At 42.6% G+C, this 16,614-nt stretch overlaps 1 protein-coding gene across 2 annotated transcripts in view; it reads left to right on the top strand.

The window, feature by feature from the left end:
- The window catches only part of RIMKLA (ribosomal modification protein rimK like family member A), a 32,907-nt gene extending 17,071 nt beyond the window's left edge, over positions 1-15,836 (top strand). Inside the window, exons 3-5 of one of the 2 annotated variants that reach the window (XM_006087236.3) lie at positions 2,695-2,781; positions 10,533-10,736; positions 13,224-15,836. In XM_006087236.3, coding sequence (XP_006087298.1) covers positions 2,695-2,781; positions 10,533-10,736; positions 13,224-13,714 — 782 coding nt within the window. In that variant the 3' untranslated portion in view covers positions 13,715-15,836. The remainder of the gene's footprint in view (positions 1-2,694; positions 2,782-10,532; positions 10,737-13,223) is intronic. The other variant, XM_023752695.1, reaches the window with a different exon arrangement.
- The last annotated feature ends 778 nt before the right edge of the window (positions 15,837-16,614 follow it).

Genomic DNA, 16,614 nt, shown 5'->3' with positions numbered 1-16,614 from the left:
GACTGGGGATGTGGAATTGGAAGCCTTTATTATATTAAGTGAAGTCACAAGATTGGATGGGATTACTCAGGCGGACTTTGTAGAACGAAGAGAGCTGAACTGTACACCTAAAATGGTTAAAAAGATAACTTTTATTTTATGTATATTTTACCACAATAAAAAACCCCCACACAAATGTAATAAAAGAAGGTTCAAGAGGGACTCCTTTAGGGGATGGGTAAAGGAAGAGGAACCTGTACGAGAGACTAAGCAGGAGAAGCTGGAAAGGTGAGACGAGAAAGAGAGATGACAGAAGCCAGTGGGAAGAGCAGACCAGGAAGGCTGGCATAATGAAAAGTGTTGATTGATCGGTCTGAAAGGACAAGTAAGGTAAGCACTGAGATGTGTGTTGGATTTAGCAACAGGGAGTTTAATGAATACAGCTTCAGTTTAATGATGGGGAGAGAAGCCAAATTGTCAAGGATGAGGAAATGAATGGGAAGTGAGGAAATGGAAACCCTCTCAAATAGCTTAATTGTAGGGATATGAAGTCGCAGGTAAGGAATGAGGCAGGGTCAAGGAACAGAGGTTTTATTTGTTTAGGATGGGAGAGAACTGAGCATGTTTAAAATGGTGATGGGATTAAGAACTGGGAGGTTGAAGATACAGTAGAGAGGAGACACTTCATTGTGCAAGATCCTGAGAAGGTGAGAGGGAAAGGGGTCCAAAGTACAGGTGCAGCCCAGCTGGCATTGCTCAATGGTTGAGCATCAACCTATGAAACAGGAGGTCATGGTTCGATTCCCAGTCAGGGCACATGCCTGGGTTCTGGGCTCGATCCCCATTAGGGGGCATGCAGGAGGCAGCCAATCAATGATTCTCTCTCATCATTGATGTTTCTATCTATCTCTCCCTCTCCCTTCCTCTCTGAAATCAATAAAATTATAAAAAATATTTTTAAAAAGCACAGGTTTAGGGATGGCCTGAGAGAAGGGATCCCTCTTTCACTGTGTTAGAAGGGAGGAAAGAGGATAGCTAGAGAGGAGTTGAATTTATCAGCAGGTGTCAGGAAGTTGGGAGTTACCTTCTTATAAAACATCCTCTTCTGAAGACATCCCTAGTTATCTACAATGCCTCTTCATTTAAAACAATTATTAGCACTTTTGTGAACAAAACAGGTATTAGTATTCCAATTTGCAAAAATTGCTGAACTGCAATACCACCTGTGGTAGGCAGAATAGTGATCCCAAAAAGATGCGGATGTGGCCCTGGCCGGTATGGCTCAGTTGATTGAGCCTCATGCCATGTCCAGGTTGTGGGCTGGATCCCCAGTAGGGAGCATGCAGGAGGCAGCCAATCAATGTTTTCTCTCACATCGATGTTTCTCGCTCTCCCTCTCCCTTCCTGTCTCTCTAAAATCAATAAAAACATACTTTTTTAAAAAAAAATGTAAATGTGTAGGTAATCAATCAAGTTTGTAAACACAATTTAGAAAGATTTTAATACCCACATTATTCATGTTTTTTAAATTAAGAATTAAAGGATTATAGTAGAGCCAATTTAGGCTTCCCAGTCATGCCTTAACTTTGGATGAGACAAATCCCCAGGCTTGGTTTCTTTGGTTATTGATTTTCTACTGCTACATAACAAACTACTAAAAACTTAGCAGCTTAAAATAACACCCATTTATTTCCTCACAGTTTCTGAAGGTCAGAAGTCCAACCAAGCATAGCTGGGTTCTTTGCTCTGGTCTTTCCAGGCTGAAATCAAGGGGTAGCTGGCCTGTGATTTCACCAGAGGCCTGGAGTCTTCCAAACTCACTGGTTGTTGGCATTTATTTCCTTGCAGTTGCAGGGACTGAGGTCCCCACTTTCTTGCTGGCTATCAACTGAGGGCCGTTTTCAGCTCCTAGAATTGCCCACTGTCGCCACCGCATGGCCTTCTCTACACCATGGCAGTTTGCTCCTTCAAGGCCAGCAGGAAAATCTCTCTGACACTTCACATTCTTGTGAAGGGCTCACCTGATTAGGTCAGGCCCACCATGAATCATCCCACCTTGATTAACTCAAAGTAGTAGACCTAATCACAGGAATGATACCCCATCATATTCACTGGGCCCTCCCACACTCAAGGGAGGGGATTGACAAGGCGTGTACACCAGCAGGTAGGAATCTTCAGAGCCATCTTAGAGTCTACTTCAGGCAGCCATTTTAAAGGAAAAAATACGCCCTAGCTGGTTTGGCTCAGTGGATAGAGCGTCGGCCTGTGGACTGAAGGGTCCCAGGTTCGATTCCGGTCAAGAGCATGTACCTTGATTGTGGGCACATCCCCAGTAGCGGGTGTGCAGGAGGCAGCTAATCAATGTTTCTCTCTCATCGATGTTTCTATCTCTCTATCCCTCTCTCTTCCTCTCTGTAAAAAAAAATGAATAAGATATATTGGAAAAATAAATAAATAAATAAAAATAAAGGGAAAAATACCTGCCAGTGCTATGGGATTGTGATGAGGATTACACAAACAAGAGCATGGGAAACCTCTGCCTCATGGAAGGCTTCGATAAATACCTCTGCTCCCCTCTTATATTATAGGTGCACAGTGCAAGCGTGTTGGAGAGACAGGCGGCCTGAAAAGAATCCCCCCAGAGGGTGCTGCGTTGGGCTGACCGCTCCCCGACCATCAGCCTTACCTTCACTGACTGTCACCTTTTCTTGGCAGGTGGGCATGAAGACTTTTCAAAAATGATTGATGAAGCTGAGCCCCTGGGCTACCCGGTCGTGGTGAAGAGCACACGAGGACACCAGGGTCAGTGCTGCTCCTGCACTTCCTTTAGGCCAAAGCGCTGCCACACAAGACCCTCAGGCGGGAGTGGGAGCATCGCTGGGAGCAACTGAGCTCCCCCTTGAGGAGCTTGCAGTGTAGTCCTTACCTCTGTCCCCTCCTCTCTGTCCCCACCCTTCCCCGGATGATGGTCACAGGCCCTTGACTTGACTCTGGTTTCCCTAACTCCACTGCCAGTTCATCCTCTATTCTTTTTCGAGACTCATTCTCTGAAACAGATCTATTCTTGTCATTCTCTGTTGAAAAACCCTCCAGAGCAGCGGTTCTCAACCTGTGGGTCACGACCCCTTTCACAGGGGTCGCCTAAGACCATCGGAAAACACATATATAATTACATATTGTTTTTGTGATTAATCTCTATGCTTTAATTGTGTTCAGTTTGTAACAATGAAAATACATCCTGCATATCAGATATTTACATTATGATTCATAACAGTAGCAAAATTACAGTTATGAAGTAGCAACGAAAATAATTTTATGGTTGGGGGTCACCACAACATGAGGAACTGTATTAAAGGGTCGCGGCATTAGGAAGGTTGAGAACCACTGCTCTAGACAGCCTGTGCTGCCTCCTAGACAAAGTCCATATTCCTGCTCATGGCACTGAAGCCCTGGACAAAGAGCCTCACCTCCCTTTGCAGCTTCTCTGGCCACGGGACCCTCCCACGCCCATTCCGGACCACTTCTCTTTCACCCACGCCACGTATTTTCCTCTCGGAAACCTCTGCTGGGAATGCCATCTTCCTCTGTCCTCTGGTGAACTTCTGCTCATCCTTTAAGGCCAGCTCCACCTGTCATTTTTTTCTCTCCACATCTCTGGCCTCCCTCCCGCCCTTCCAAAAATTAATTGCCCTTCCCTTTGTGTTCCCATAGCACTTTGTCCATGATTCTAGCTCTGTACTACACTTGATGGCAGTTATAGGTTATATGCCCCTTTTCCCCTTCTTCAATGTGAGTTACTCAGGTCCTGTGAATCTCTGTCTCTGTAAGACCTACTATGTGCTCAGTCGGAGTCAGTAAATGTTGAAGAGGGTGGATGCAGCAGGAAGCAATCCTCCTTCAGTATGTGAGCGGATACCCAGATGGCATTTGGAGTAAGAGGAGGTACCCCAAACAGACACATAATGAGCAATTCCTGTGATGCAGGGACCGTGCAGTAGAAATAAACTAGACACAGTCACCTCTCTTAAGGATCGCCACTGTGAAGAGTGTAGAGAGTTGCGTTGCAGGGTACGCTGCTGCAGCATGCATATCCAGGCACCTGTTGAGGAGCTTGAGCTGAACAGAGGGAGGGCCAACTCTGCCAAGAGGCAGTGAAAGCTTCATTGGAATAAAAGGAGACTTTGGTTGACATGTGGAATGTGAACTGGAGGAAGTGAGCTGAGCAAACAAGCAGGTGTGAGCAAAGCAAGCTGTGAGTCTAGAGGGGTCCTGTTGAGGAGCAAGAAAAATGAGTGTGGGTGGCAAGGTGGGGCTCCTGATACTACTTAGATATGGTACAGAGCTAAAATGCAATGTCTCTCAACTAGTTGTTGTTTTCTTTAATCATATATGATTCAAATATGAGTCATATTTGAATTATTTATTCCAATACTGCCGGCAGTATAGGAAAGCAGCAGGTCATCCACAAAAAAATCTTCTCTGCAGCTCCCCATAAACCAGCTGTTTATATAAGGTATTACAAAGATTACACGGGGAAATAGGATTATAGGTATGGGGAGGTAGGGATTACAGGCATTGAGGAAGTAGGAGGCTGGGGTGGGACTCCATTGTTTGGGCAACAAGATTGTTAATCTTTCCATGTGAATGGACTGCATTCCAAGGTTGACTCCCAGGTCCAAGGTTGACTCCCAGGTCCCAGGGGCATATAACTCCCAGCCAGGTCAGAATTTAACCAACACAAGGCAATCATGGTTAACAGAGCATGATTAATATTTCCCATAACCATAGTTAGTCCCCAAAATTCTATTCTTGTCCCTAACATTTCCCCACTGCTATTTCTATTATCTCATATCTGTGAGATTAGTTTTAGATGAAAAGTCTCATCCTGCTGGACTGCATCTGCTTCTGCCTTGAAAGCAGTTCCCAGAGATGGAATACACCAAATGCAGGATCTTGGGTATGTTTTCTATCAACTGAGAATTGTCAGAAAGATTAAAACAGCACATTCCTTTAAATTCTTCACAACCATGGTTATGCTGCAACAGCAAGTAATCTATTGCTGCCCAATTTTCTAGAACTGCCTCCCTGACCTGGCTCAGCTGTTGATTTATCCCATGGATAGCCCTGGAGGTGGCTTTAGGGCTTTTACCGTGCTACAAGCCTGCCGGGTCACTTCTACATTAAGGGAGCCTACTATTGCCATCATAACAAAAATGGTCAAAGCAATATAGTCAACAGGGCTCCACAGGTGGAGATCGTCATTGCCGTCCGGTGCCACGGCCTTGAGAAAGCCTCTTTTGGTTCAGACCCTGTGATGTTTCTGAGGCATAAAGACAGTCGGTCATCATAAGGAACAGGGCCCCCATTGCTGTTAGCAGGGATAAATAGTTACCCCACGTATCAGAAACCAACCAGCCAGCAGCTTAGTATGTCCATTACTATAAGGGAAAGTGAAATTATCAGAACAATTCATATAGTTATTAGCTACTGAAAGATAACAACTAGAACACTCAGTAATAGTCAGACATTTACCACAGGGAACTACTGCAGTAATCTTTAGAGGAAACATCACTGCATCCTTTTCCCAGACAGTGGGTCCCAACATACGAAGATCCCTGTATATGATTTCCTAAAATGAATGGAATAATTCTATAAATTAGCAATAGGTGTCCCAACTCCTACTCAGCAAATGTAAAGATCAGTTCTACACAGGTTTCTCCATTGCCAGCTTCAGAGCAGTCGGAGTGGTGAGAAGCACATCTCAGTCCCATCCATTTCTCTTTCAGTTGGCCCATCTCCCTTGCTCTGCTCACGTCTGTCTAACTGCCTATCACATCCCCCCTCAAGGATCTTGGCTCTGAATTCTTTCACAGAAAAAGAGGTGCAGAGTCTCTTCTGCAACTGCTTCATGCTGAGGAGGGATGAAGTTTTTCCTTCAGAGCCAAGAGATCCTTGCTGTCTGTCAGAGGGATGATGCAGCCTGGCCACAGAAGGAGGTGACAATGGTGTCTAGAGGTGGCATTCCCTGAGTGCGAATAGGGCTTGTAACCTGTTGGAAACAAACTGTGTCATAAAAGTTAGAACAGCAAGAATACACAAATGATCTGGTGGAAGGAAAAACACATTTCAGTTCTAATAATTCCCAATTATTTTCTAATTCCCAATTAGAAACACAATTTTTTTTCTCCCTAAAATCACTCTCATTTTTATTAAAGAGCCAACTTAAGACCAATTTATTTACTGTATTAAGTCTAGTTACGATTTGGCCTGATTGTTTGCATCAACACAATAAGAATAACATCAGCTAGTTGTTGTTTTTAATTGTGGTAATATATATAACATAAAATTCAACTATCTATTGAATGCCTACAAAGTGCCAGGCATTTCATATTCTGAGGGATACAGAAAGGAACAAAACAAAAATTCCCGCCCTCAGGGAGCTCACATTGTAGAAAGGTGTGACAGACAATGACAAGTTAAATAGAAGAATCCTGGCCAGGGAGCTCAGTTGGTTAGAGCGTGATGTGAGAGTGAACAGGGGTTGAGCCTGCAACCTGGGCATGTGCCCTGACTGGGAATTGAATCGGCAACCTTTCGGTGCACAGGACAATGCCCAATCAATGGAGCCATACAAGCCAGGGCTACATAGTATTTTTAAACATTTGAAAAATTGAGATATAATGCACATAAAAATTTACTATTTTGAAGAGTACAGTTCAGTGGATTTTAGTGTATTCACTATTATATACAACCATTTCTATTATCTAATTTCAGGACATTTCCATCACCACAGAAAGAAAACTCATACCTATTAGGGGTCAATCCCAATTGCCCTTTCCCAGTCCTTGAGAACTAACCTACTTTCTGTTTTTATGGATTTGACTATTTTGAACATTTCATATCAGTAGAATCACATAATATGTTGCCTTTTGTGTCTGGCTCCTTTGACTTAGCATAATATTTTCAAGGGTCATCCATATTGCTTTTATGACTTACTATTCTGTTGTCTGAATATACTGCATTTCGTTTATCTGTTCATCAGTTGATGGAAATTTGGGTTGCGTCCATTTTGTGGCTCCTGCTGCTATGAACATTTGTGGACAGGTCATAGTGTGAACATACGTTTAATGTCTCTTGAGTATATAACCAAGAGTGCAATTGCTGGGTCATATGGTAATTCTATGTTTAGCTGTAGAGGAACTGCCAAACTGTTTTCCACATCAGTTTATGCCATTTTATACTCCCACCAGGACTGTACAAGGATTACAGTTTCTCTACATTCTCCCAACTGTTATATCATTCATTCATTCATTTATTATTGATTTGTTTTATTATAGCCATCTTAGTGGGTATAATGTGGTTTCTTATTGTGGTTTTTATTTATGTTTCCCTAATGATATTGAACATCTTTTTATGAGCTTATTGGCCATTTGTATATCTTCTTTTTTTAAATTTTTTTTTATTGGTTTCAGAGAGAGGAAGGGAGAGGGAGAGATAGAAACATCAATGATGAGAATCATTGATCAGCTACTTTCTGCACGCCCCCTACTGGGGATCCAGCCTGCAATCCTGGCATGTACCCTGATGGGGAATCGAACCAGTGACCTCTTGGTTCATAGGTCAACGCTCAACCACTGAACCACACCGGCCAGACTGTATACCTTCTTTGGAGAAATGTCTATTCAGATCCTTTGCCCATTTTTCAATTGTATTATTTGCCTTTTGTTGAATTTTTAAGAGTTACTTATATACTCTGGCTATTATACCCTTACCAGACATATAATTTAAACATTTTTTTCCTACTCTTTAGGTTGTCTTTTCACTTTCTTGATAGTGTCCTTTGATGCACAAAAATTTTTGGTTTTGATGAAATTCAATCTATTTTTTCCTTTGGTTATTTGTGCTTTTGATGTCATTTTGTACTTGCCTAATCCAAAGTCGCACAAATTTATACTCTGTGTCCTTCTAAGTGTTTTATTGTTGTAGCCCTTACATTTAGTTTTTTTACCCATTTTGAGTTCAGTTTTGTATATGGTGAAATGTAGGAGTTCAACTTCATTCTGTTGTGTGTGGATGTCCATTTTTCCCAGTATCATTTGTTGAATAAACTGTTCTTTCCCCATTGCATGTTCTTGAAACTCTTATCAAAAATCAATTGACCATCTGTGTGAGGGTTTATTCTGAGCTCTCAATTCTTTTTCATTGATCTATATGTCTATCTTTATAACAGGCCACACCTCTTGATTACTGTAACTTTATAATAAGGTTTGAAATTGGGAAATGTGAATCCTCCAACTTTGTCCTTCTTTTTCAAGATTGTGTTAGCTATTTGGGATCCCTTGCATATGAATTTAAGGATCACTTATCAATTTCTGCAGAAAAGGGAATTAGCATTTTGGTAGGAAATGCATTGAATCTGTAAATCAACCTGAAGTGTATTGCCATCTCAATATTAAGTCTTTCAGCCCTGGCTGGTTTGGCTCAGTGGATAGAGCGTCGGCCTGCGGACTGAGGGGTCCCGGGTTCGATTCTGGTCAAGGGCACATGCCCGGGTTTCAGGCTCGATCCCCATTAGGGGGTGTGCAGGAGGCAGCTGATCAATGATTCTCTCTCATCATTGGTGTTTCTCTCTCCCTCTCCTTTCCTCTCTGAAACCAATAAAAATGTATTTTTTAAAAAAGTATTTCAATCTCTGAAAGATGGGATGTCTTCAGAAATATTTTATAGTTTTCAGTATATAAGTATTATGCTTATTTTATGAAATGTATTCCTGAATGTGCTATTTCTTTCAATACTATTGTAAATAGAATTGTGTTCTTAATTTGATTTTCAGATTGCTCATTGCTAGTGTAGCACATAGTATCGTAGGAAAAATGAATAGGGAATAAACAAAGACACAGCAATTTTTAGACTAGAATATGGAAATAAATTTAAAGAAGGCAGTGGACTGGTGTAGCCTTTGCCTTTTCGAAAGTGACTAATCTTATGGACCCTCATTTTCTTCATTTATAAAGCACAAATAGCTATCTTTGTCCTAATGGCTTCACAAGGCTAGTATGAAGGGTAAATGAAACAATAAAAAAAAGTATTTGGCACATCATAGATTATTAACTAATCTTAGTGCCCTTCCCTCACCTCTCATTTTTCCTCCTTGCCTTAAAACTGTAGCTCTTTTATTAACCGATGACTAAGCCCATGTTAGAACCTCTGCGCCAGAAACCAAGGAACAAGTCTCTATCTCTAGCCCCATCTCTGCTAAAAATCCTACCTAAGGTCCAGAGAACCCCCAGTGCCTACAACTGAGTCCAAGCCCTCTGTTGCCAGACGACAGATCTCTTGGTGCCAAATGTCCAGTGTTAGGAGACATATTTCCAGTCTTTTACACGGCTAGAGGCTGATGCCCATCACTCTTTTTATTAAGACTTCAGAAAGATCCCACTCCTTTTAAGACACAAATGTTAGGAAAACCATCCCGTATTTGCTAACAAGAATGCTCAGATTGGGTGTGCTCATGTCAGATCTCAGAGCAAACCTATCAGGAACCCCTGTGAGATATATTAGCTGATATGCAAATGGAAAGCAGATGCCAGATAATTGCAAAAGCATTGGTCATTCAGGCAGAAAATAAAGAATTTGGAGTCAAAAAGAATGCTTTCCCAAGAGAAATAAAAGTATAGATCATTCCTTTTAGAATTAATAGGTGTTGCCAAATAATAAGTTTCTTATATTTAAAAAGAGGAAGGATGTCTGTCAGTGACTCACTTTTTGAACTTTATTGTAGTTTTCATAGACCTCAGTGTGAAATCATGCGGTGTTATACTTATCTTGTTGACTCTCTCTCCATCTATTTTAGAATTCTTCTAAAGTATGTTCAATCGCCGAAACCGGTTTGGCTCAGTGGATAGAGCGTCGGCCTGCGGACTGAAAGGTCCCAGGTTCGATTCCGGTCAAGGGCATGTACCTGGGTTGCGGGCACATCCTCAGTGGGAGATGTGCAGGAGGCAGCTGATCGATGTTTCTCTCTCATCGATGTTTCTGACTCTCTATCTCTCTCCCTTCCTCTCTGTAAAAAATCAATAAAATATATTTTAAAAAAAATAAAGTATGTTCAATCAATTATGTTCTGCTTTGTGCATCAAGTTCAACATGAAGTTTGGGGGATTTTAAAAAATGAGTTAGACATGGACCCTGCCTGATCCACATCCTCAGGGTGATAAGAGATGCTAATAACTGTTTTGGAACCGAGTTGACTTGATCCATAGGATTTTATTTTGACCCCTTCTCTGTATTTCTGGAATGCGTTATTATTTCATTTTGATAAGAGTGGTGGTATAGGGAGACAGTCGACATTATTAAGACCTGAGCAAAATCAAGAGAAAACAAAGTTCAATAGCCATTTGATAAGAAGCAAAAGTCTAGTCAGAGAAGTAGAGGAGACCAAAGTGAGGCAAGTTCAGGAAGCATTGATGACTGTATCGGACAGGAGACGGGATGGCCAGGACAGGGTTCAGAGGCTGCTCTAACGTCTTCTCTTATTGTCTTTCTTCTTAAAGGAAAGGCTGTTTTCCTTGCAAGAGACAAACATCACCTCTCAGACATCTGCCATCTGATCCGCCATGACGTGCCCTACCTGTTCCAGAAGTATGTGAAGGAGTCACATGGAAAAGATATCCGGGTGGTGGTGGTCGGGGGCCAGGTGATAGGCTCTATGCTTCGCTGCTCCACAGACGGACGGATGCAGAGCAACTGCTCTCTCGGTAAGTGTAAGGCCCAGAGTCTGTGTTGGTTACAGGAGGCCACCAGGAGTTTTCATTAGGATGTTTAGACCCATTTAGTAAATGTGTACCTGTCCCTCCTATCTAGTCAGAGCCTGGCTAGGTGCCAGGATCAACAGCTAAGAATTAGAAACAAGCCCTTTCCTTTAGCAGCAAGCAGTCCAGCAGGGGGACAGATGGTGTAAGTGCTGTGACAGAGGTCAGGCCAGGGGTGTCGGGACACTGAGGTTTGAACCCTATCCTATAGGTGTTAGGACTTAGCGGTCAGATTTACACAAGGGAGTGACATGAGGATCCGTGTTTGAGAAACTGACATCTGGGTAGAGGATGAATTGAAGGCATAAGACAGGAGGCAAGGACGAGTGTGGAAGCTGCTGCAACAGCTCAGGCAAGAAGTAGTGAGGGTCTAAACTAAGGCAATGACGTGACGCAGAGCAAATTCTGCTTTTCTATTACAATTGAAAGTTGTGTTTTTCTTATATGTATGATGTTATTAAAAAGCTAGAGTTTATGTTTGGGCCAAATGCATGACCCCACCCCGTGAACCTGTTTAATAAAGCTTGTTTTCTGTAGTGGTGAATGAAGATGGCCCAGAAGGCTGTCAATTCTTGTCCCCAACACAGAAAGCTATTGTCCACCTCATTAAACGAATTTTCATGTTGGCAACATGAAAAAGTACCAAAAAAGGAAAATGTACCTACAGTTACTGTTTCCTGAATCGCCAGATGAGTGTCCCAAGTCTAATGACTAAGAAGGAGACCGAGACATTGATTTTGTCTGTCCTTCATTAATCCTGGCTGAGCAGTTTCCATGAGCGGACTTTGGTAGATATTGAGAGTGTAGTGATTAATGAGAGAATCCTTGCTTATGGTCCAGTAAAGGAGAAGACACATAAAGAGATCATTGTAAGATAATTGTGATAAAGCGGGGTAATAGAAACAAATTCTAGGTTCAGGTTGACAAAGTACTAAGTACCTAACATATTATCTCATTTAATTTTCATGATAATCATGTGCAGTGCAACAGTATTGAACCTTATGTGTTATTGTTTTGTCTTTTTTTAAAAAATATGTTTTTATTGATTTTAGAGAGAAAGGTAGGGAGAGGGAGAGAAACATTGATCAGCTGCCTTTTGCACACCCACTGCTGAGGATTGAGCCCGCAACATGGGCATGTGCCATGACCGGGAATCACACCAGCGACCTTTTGGTGCATGGTATGATGCTCAACCAACTGAGCCACACTGGCCAGGGCTGTTTTGTCTTTTTTATTTTTTTTAATATATTTTATTGATTTTTTACAGAGAGGAAGGGAGAGGGATAGAGAGTTAGAAACATCGATGAAAGAGAAACATCCATCAGCTGCCTCCTGCACACTCCCCACTGGGGACGTGCCCGCAACCAAGGTATATGCCCTTGACCGGAATCGAACCTGGGACCCTTGAGTCCACAGGCTGACGCTCTATCCACTGAGCCAAACCGGTCAGGGCTGTTTTGTCTTTTTTAGTTTCTAACAAGGAACCGCATGGTTTTTTAATTTATCCACATTACTTTTCCTGCTAAGCTGTTTTTACAGCCTTTTCTTTATACAGTATAATAGGTGGGGAAAGGACAGTGTTAAGGTAAAGACATTAGTTATTGGCCCTGAGAATACAAGTCATAAGTCTTTCTAGGGATACTAAGGGAGACAATTAAATCTGAAGTTTTAGCTTTTTAACAAATAAGAGCAATCAGACTCTTTCTGTCCTTGATATAGGATTTGTCTCACAAGCCTCTCCATCTCTCTCTACTTAAAAAATAATAAATTAATTCTGTTTTATTCTAATTATACAAGGAGTACATTCTCAATGTAGAAAGCCTGGAAAATATAGCAAAGTCAAATGAAAAGATTTTATCATTAATCTTACCGTCTAGAGACAACCAGTGTTAACATTTTGGTATTATTTCTTTTGATCTTTTTTTCTAATAATATCGTTTTTGCATGGTTATACTGCACAGTCTTTAATCCTACATATTTTTCTATGGGATCACAAACTCTCTGTGAGCATTATTAATGGTTGTAACATACGTTGTTTTCCTCTATTGTGAGCTACTTAGATTATAATTTTTCATTTATTCATCAACAAACATTTATTATTGAGTACCTACTATGTTCCAGGCACAATGGTTTTTCAGTGTGTTTAAATAACTCTGACATCAACATCTGTCTGCATCAAGCCTTTTCTCTGTTACATAAGATTATTTCCTAAGTAGTGGAATGACTGGGTCACAGGGTATAAGCATTTTAAGACTCTAGATAAGAAATGACCACATTGTTTTCCTGATGTCCTTCCAGACCTTTTGTGAATAATGAAAATGCCCTGCTCGCTGCCCTTCCTCAGCACTCCCCCTTCTCCTCCTCCTCGAAGGGTCATTTGACTTGCTGGTCAGTGTCTGATGTCATCGTTACATCACTATGCTTTCCCCACAGGTGGTGTGGGTGTCATGTGCCCGCTGACAGAGCAAGGCAAGCAGTTGGCTATTCAGGTCTCCAATATCCTGGGCATGGACTTCTGTGGCATTGATCTCCTCATCATGGACGATGGCTCCTTTGTGGTGTGTGAGGCAAACGCCAACGTTGGTTTCCTCGCCTTCGACCAGGCATGCAACTTAGACGTGGGTGCGATCATTGCAGACTATGCTGTGTCCTTGCTGCCAAATATGCAGACTGGGAAGATGGCCATCCTCCCAGGCCTGTCCAGTCCCAGGGAGAAGAGCGAGCCAGATGGCTGTGCTGCAGCTCGGGGCGTTGCAGAGAGCATCTACACCATCAACAACGGGTCTACCTCCAGTGAGAGTGAGCCTGAACTGGGAGAGGTCCGCGGTCCCTCAGCAAGCACGCCGGGGCCCCCACCCCCCACGCTGCCCGAACCCAGCTACAACATTAACAATAGGATTGCTTCTGAATTAAAACTGAAGTGAATTCCTGCTTTTTGTTGGCAGCATTTAAACCAAATCCTACTGCTTCCCTAGTAGTTTTGAATGAATAAAATCTGGACTAATGTGATTTCATTTGCACAGAAACTAGAAATCCCATCTGGGCACTCGACATTCTTTCTAACGATGATTTAAGCAAATGGCCTAGCTTTGTGGTTTTTACAAAGATAATCTAAAAACGCTCACCAGGAACAACATCCCGACTGATCCATTTGAGGCCGAGGTCTGCTGCAAGCACTTGGATATCCCGACTGATTTTAAGGCACTGACTGTGCTGCTGCTTCTAGCTTTTAGCAATAGAGCCCATTAACTCGGAAAAGCTCCTGGCAATACTTTACTCAAAAGCAACCACCGGATGGAGGCGTGTGCAAAAGAGGTGGAATGTGGCTTCAGTTATGTGCTTTTCAGTGTGTGTGTGTGTGTGTGTGTGTGTGTGAGATGCTTGGCGAATACACAGTTCAAATACTAGTAGACGATTGATCTCTGCTCCCCCTCCATCACCACCTTGACCATATTTCTCTGACACTCAGGATATGGTGTTCCAGGGAGCTTCCTCATTAGCATTTTCAATGAAGCACTTTGTAGAAAGTAAATTCACTGGTTGGCAAATGCCCTGCTCTGTCGCTGGGCCATTCTACAAATGCTTTGCCACTTCGAATTTACAGACCTGCTTCAACGAACGCCACCCAGCAGCCTCTTGCACCTTCGCTGCCTTCGGCCTCCGCTGGAAATGCAGTTGAATGAGCTAGTGGCCACACACTTTATTTCTTAAGCGTGCACTAGAACCAAACACCAGGGACTCTCTCTTCAATGGACGATTTTCACTTGTCATTCCAAAGCCATTGGTTTATATCCTGGAAAGCTACTGGCCGATAATCACTTCCCCCCTCCTCTACTGAAACTTCATGTACTGCTTAGCTGTAGGGGGTTTTCTTGTATGAGTTGGTATGTGGACCTGTTAGGTAGATAGAGCTATTGGAAACACACTCCAATCCCCTTGACATTCTAGTATTATCCAGGTTCCAGAGACCTGACCTGACCCACCTTTCCGAACTGGGGAGATGCGGGTATCAGGACTTACTCATTGCCTATTTTGGGGGGAGTTGGATAATGTAGACATGACACCGAGTGCTTTTCATTTCCACTCTTCAAGCAGCAGCTGATGAGCCTTCCCTTGAGAGGTCATGGAAAGGGAGTGTTCCACTTCTGCTCTGTGGAGTATGACTGAAAATGGACAAGGCTACATTTTAACCAAATGCACCAAAACAGGACTCAATGGTTACCATAATCAGGGTTATTTCCTGGGAGACCATACTCTTAAGCTGTGATGTTGCATGTGCCAAGAACACATAGAATTCCTGTTTGGAGTGATCTTTGAAACCATGCAAGGAAGGAGGTCTCGCAACCTATAGTCAGGTCTTGTTTTGTGTATTTGTTTTTGTTAATCCTCATTTGAGGTTTTGGGGTTTTTTTCCCATTGTTTTTTTAGGGAGAGTGGAAGGGAGGGGAAGAGACAGAGAGAAACATCGATGTAGAGAGACACATCAATTGGTTGCCTCCCACACGCGCCTTGACTAGGGTTGGGGTTCGAGCCTTCCACTGAGGAACATGCTTTGACCAGAATCAAACCCAAGACCCTTCAGTCCCTAGGCCGACCTGTAACCACTGAGAAAAACCAGCTAAGGCAGGTCTTGTTTTTTACACCACCCCTCCCCAGAGGTAGTCCCACGCTCCATCACCCATTTTATTGGACTTTTCTTCTAATGTTCTTTGGCTGTTAAAAAATAATCATTTCTTGAAAAATAAATCTACCCTTTAAGGACAAAGACTTAACAGCATTGAAGAAAGTTTATAAGGAGACAGTTTCCAAAGACAATTCTGGAAATATTCTGAGTAAGGTCAGCTTCACTAGACTAAACATACATCTTCCCAAGGTGACTACTAGTATGTACTTTAAAGGCAACAACACCCACTTGAATGTGTAAACTCCTGTACTTACTCTGCTGTAAATGTAAAATGTGTATAAGGTCAAACAATTCCATTTTTTCACAACATTTAAATAGAAATTGGCTTTTAAAATACTGTGACTAAAATCAGATTTCACCAAGTATCAGTTGTACAACTTTAGCGCCATGTAATGGAGATGTACACTACACAGTTGTAGTTTAAATGCAGTCCCACGTGGGGTGCATGCCCCTAAACTGTAACCTTAGTAATGTGTCCTTTACAGTTGAAAATGGAATACTTCACCTTTATATAGGTAACAACATGTACCTTATGTTTACCACTCAGGGTAGGTTTAGAAGGATAGTTCTAGGTCTGTTCTCTCTGCAGTTGGCCAGATGCTTTCTTTGTAAACATTGGAACCAAGTGAGTTACATTTCACTCATTCTCACTGTTCAGTATAAGCCCAGTCTTCCCACTTTACCTAAAGCATGCTAATGGGCCCCATCCTGAGCAGAGCAGCAAGAGAGCGCTTCCAGATTTGTCAAAGGGGGCCCATTTTCCAGCGGCTCGTGACATCTGTAGTCATTGGCATCATTACCTGGAACTGAGCCCTGTCTGGAAGCAGAGAAAGCTGGATCACAGCTGGATCAGCCCCCCACCAGGGCTTCCCAGACTGGCTGTGGACTCAGCCTCAGTCAGGTGGCTAGGCTGGACCACACTTGTCAGCTGCCCACAGGCCTGCTGGAAGGAACGTGAGGCACAGAGCCAGATCCTGATTCTGGCTCTCCCCTTAAACAGCTGATTGAACTTGTACAGTCAGGTGGTCTCTGTGCCTCCATTTTTCCATTCTTCAGGTAGGGAGGATGCCTGTTCTGTTTAGCTCTTGGGGGTGCTTTGAGGTGGAACTGAGTTCATTAATGGGTATGCATTATGTGGGG

The sequence above is a fragment of the Myotis lucifugus genome, unplaced genomic scaffold, assembly GCF_000147115.1.
Source record: "Myotis lucifugus unplaced genomic scaffold, Myoluc2.0 scaffold_37, whole genome shotgun sequence".
NCBI classification, from domain to species: Eukaryota; Metazoa; Chordata; class Mammalia; order Chiroptera; family Vespertilionidae; genus Myotis; species Myotis lucifugus.
The sequence above is the reverse complement of the archived record's forward strand: the minus strand, read 5'-3'. Positions and strand labels throughout refer to the sequence as shown.